Raw genomic sequence first — 3786 nt, forward strand, 5'->3', positions numbered from 1 at the left:
GGAAATATCAACACGGTCATTTCACTATTTATAATAGTATTTATTGGATTCCACCCCCACCACCACCTTCTCCCCACCTCAGGCTGCTCCAGGCAAACACTTTCTCTGCCTTTGAGTTTGCAGAGCTGCTAGAACTACAGAGCCCTGCACTTGAAAAGTGCTTTTATGCTTTGCCATATCATAAACATTAAATAAACATAAGAAATATCAACACGGTCATTTCACTATTTATAATAGTATTTATTGGATTCCACCCCCACCACCACCTTCTCCCCACCTCAGGCTGCTCCAGGCAAACACTTTCTCTGCCTTTGAGTTTGCAGAGCTGCTAGAACTACAGAGCCCTGCACTTGAAAAGTGCTTTTATGCTTTGCCATATCATAAACATTAAATAAACATAAAGCACTCACATAGGAAAATACAGGGAACAAGGTCTTTAAAACCTGTTTTTGCTCCATTATTAGCAACGAATTGACTGCAACGAACAGAAGGGTAGCAATCTCTTTTGCACCGCCGACTATAACCCCCTTTGTGGCTCCGATGGCAGAACTTACGGAAACAAGTGCCAGTTCTGCAGGGCAGTTTCGTAAGTATGGAGCTCACCACATAGCCATGAAACCAGAGGAGCTGGAGCACACATGCATCAGCAGCAGCTGGTGTGGCAGCCCTGGAGCTCCCGTTAGCCCCTCAGTAAACCCATCCCTGCCCCGCGTTCCTCTCCCGACGCTCGCTCCTCTGTCACCCCCCAGGCACTGAAGATCTTAAGCCTGAGTGAGTGAGTCTTCTCCTTCCCTTGCAATTAAATCCAGATCCCCATTTGCAGGCTCATAGCGTTGCTGACTCCCTCCCCGCCAGAGTGATTGAAACTGTGACCATAGGAGGTGTCCAAAATGATGGGGTTTGTCCCAAATCTCCTTCATGTGTAACCTGGGGAATCAGGAAAGAGGTGAAACATTAAGCGAAGTACTTTGTAATGTGGAGAGCATGAAAGCATTGGCTTATTTGGGTGAAGTTAGACTGTAAAACTGAGATCCGTGTCCGTAATTTTGGTCTCCCTCTTTCTCTTCAGGCGGAGCCGCGGCGTTCTGTTCCTCAAACACAGTGGCGAGTGCTGAGCGCTGGAGCCATACCCTGCACCCTGATTTTTCCCTTACAAATCCTGCAACCAAAAACGGTCTTCCCTGCTCCCTCGACTGATGCACATTGGTCTCCGCTTTGATTGATCAATAAATTAAATGCAGCCGCTCTCTTTGCCATGGACTGGTTTTTGGTGGTTTTTTTCAGGGCAGGGGTAATGGTCTTCAGGCTTTTAGGTACTTATCTGTCAGGCAGGAGAAGTTGTGAAACAAACCACAATAAAGAGCAAAGTGTAACACCCATCACACACCAGCCCAAGCCCTCACGAGAGTATGTCACTCCATACCAAACCATCAGAAGAGAAACCAAGCTGCTATAAAATACTGCCGCTTTCTTAATTTTGGTGTCTTATAGAGTGTAAAAGGATTTGTCTTTGTAACAGCACTGAGTCTTGGAGGAACTGGTCCTTTTAGGGGCCCTGGCATGGGGGGATGGCCCCGGGAAAGTGTGAGAGAGAAAGGTGGCCGTGGTCAGCCCTTCCTGGCCACACCTGGGCAAGGGGCAGGTCTGGCCGTGCATTATAGAAAGGAGGCTTATGGCAAAGGGAGGAGGCTGTCTCATAGGGAAGAAAATTAGGAACTGCTGCTTCCTTGAAGGGTGTGTCCATCGAGACTATGTTGATCAGCAGAAAATTGCAGCAAGCTAGGCAAGGCTGTAATGAGCCTAATGAGAACCTGAGGAGAAATTAGACTGGGCTCGGGCTTTCAGCTTCTTGGAGAAGAGATCTGAAAAGTTGTACTTGCGGTATTTGAGGCGGAGGTAGGACAGGGGACCCTTCAGGAATAGGTCTTGGATTTTCTAACCCTAGGAAAGAAGGGCCAGAAGATGTGTTGGTAGCTCCAAGATGCTTTCTATCTTGGGAAAAAATGTATGGAGATAACATCTTTGTGGGAGCCTGAAGAGTGCACTGGAGGAGCAATGACGTATATGAACGTTCATGATGATGTGCCATCTTTTTGGGTGAGTCAAGGAGTTAATACGCAAACAGCACAGGCAAAAAGTCCCTAGTGCCACAGCTCACACACTCCCTTCCTCTTCCTTTCTCCACCTCCCATTCTCTTCTTTGGCAGCAAGAATATCTGCTGCTAAGGCTGATATTTAGGACAAAATCTGTGACTTCCAAACCTTTTCTTTGGATCTTGTTTCCTGAAGTAGATAATTTCTTGACCAGGAATTTTGTAGGTCCTTCTCACCAGAAGATAAGAGGCTTGTCCTTCCTAGTACTAGCACAGAGCAGTGCTTCGTATTTTCAGGTTTTTTTCTGTTAGTACAGGCAATATAAATCACATCATGCTTTTGTGCCTGCTCTTAAGAAAAGACAAACTGGAGAGTCATGAGAGTCCTCACTGCTTACCTCTTTGTGTGTGTGTGAGAAATAATTAAGGAACAGTCTAAGTAGCTAGCGGATGTGAACAGAGACCTGTCAGCACAGGACAGAGCTCTGCTGTAATTTCTTGTTGGCCAAGAGGTTTATAGAGTGGCCACAGACTAGTGGAGTTTTGGCCATAGCAGGGAATTGTCTTCAACAGCAAGATCCCAGGGTGAACCTCCTCTGCAGAGGTGGTTTCTGCCTGAGGAAGCCAGATACTTGCTTAGGAGCTCAGAAGGCTTTGGAAAAGCCCAAAGAAGAGCTGCTCACCTACAGGGAAAGGGAGGGCAAATGGCAAGTACTGGGTACATGGCTGTATCCTAGATGCCTCGTGAGCCTCTAAGCAAGAACTCTTTAGAAGATGGAAAGGTTTGTATCCCATAAGACTAAAGACTGGCCCAGCACAGGAAAGCACTTGGCTTGACACCAGCAAGACTCTGCCCAGCTACACCCCTTAGACTGCAAAGCAAGGTCTAGGCGCCCTTCTTCTATCCTTGATTTTTCAGAGAAGTCAGAGGGACAGAAGAATTCCCTCACCTATGCCAGCAAGTGGCCTGTTTCAGATGTTATAAAGAAGTGGAAAGGGGTAATAACGATAATCACCTGGTTGGTAATTTAGTCTCTTCCTCTCCTCAGCCCAGAAGGGATTGGTGCCTGCGGTACGTTTGCTAAGGCTTTAGCCAGTCAGTTAGGCTGCAGCGACCGAAACGTTTGGTTAGAGGACTGAGGCATTAAGGCTGTGGTTGCGAGCAGTGACGCATGAAACTAGAAAAGGCAAACAAGTAGTGCTGCGAGTGGCAGAACTAAGCGTGATTTTGAATGGCGCTGCGGCTGACTGACTTGATAACTAAATTATATGAGAGGCTGTGTCGTGAGCTCACCCTTAATAGACATCTGAGAATTCACCTGTCAGTCATGGTTTCTCTGCTGCGTGGATTTTAAGATGTCTAGCAAGCTGCAAACTAATGCTTCCCCAGATGTCGGGCATTCATAACATTGTTTTCCTGCAGAAACTGTCTCCCTTGCTGGCTGAGGACGTTAGTAGCATCTTTCCTCTGTTGCTAGAAAATGTATAAAAATTTTTAATTTTTTTCACTCCTATGTCAAATTTGGTTGGAACTACTTGCAGATTCAAAATTTGCTGGGGGAACTAATAAACAGATACAGCTATACACATTGCTTCCTTGTCTTCTTAGGAAAGCATACTAAAATTTTAAGCTTATTCTTATCTGAACAGATACTTTGCAAATGGTGCAGCTGACCACAAATCCTTGCACAGA

General features: G+C 46.1%; 1 protein-coding gene across 1 annotated transcript in view; it reads left to right on the forward strand.

Annotated features, from left to right (window-relative positions):
- LOC104076505 (double-headed protease inhibitor, submandibular gland-like) overlaps nucleotides 1-1115 on the forward strand; it is a 4345-nt gene extending 3230 nt beyond the window's left edge. Inside the window, exons 7-8 of the mRNA XM_009577395.1 lie at nucleotides 465-586; nucleotides 1070-1115. Of these exons, the coding sequence (XP_009575690.1) occupies nucleotides 465-586; nucleotides 1070-1115 (168 nt within the window). The remainder of the gene's footprint in view (nucleotides 1-464; nucleotides 587-1069) is intronic.
- Nucleotides 1116-3786: the final 2671 nt, after the last annotated feature.

The sequence above is a fragment of the Fulmarus glacialis genome, unplaced genomic scaffold (assembly GCF_000690835.1).
Source record: "Fulmarus glacialis isolate BGI_N327 unplaced genomic scaffold, ASM69083v1 scaffold7925, whole genome shotgun sequence".
Lineage (NCBI taxonomy): Eukaryota > Metazoa > Chordata > Aves > Procellariiformes > Procellariidae > Fulmarus > Fulmarus glacialis.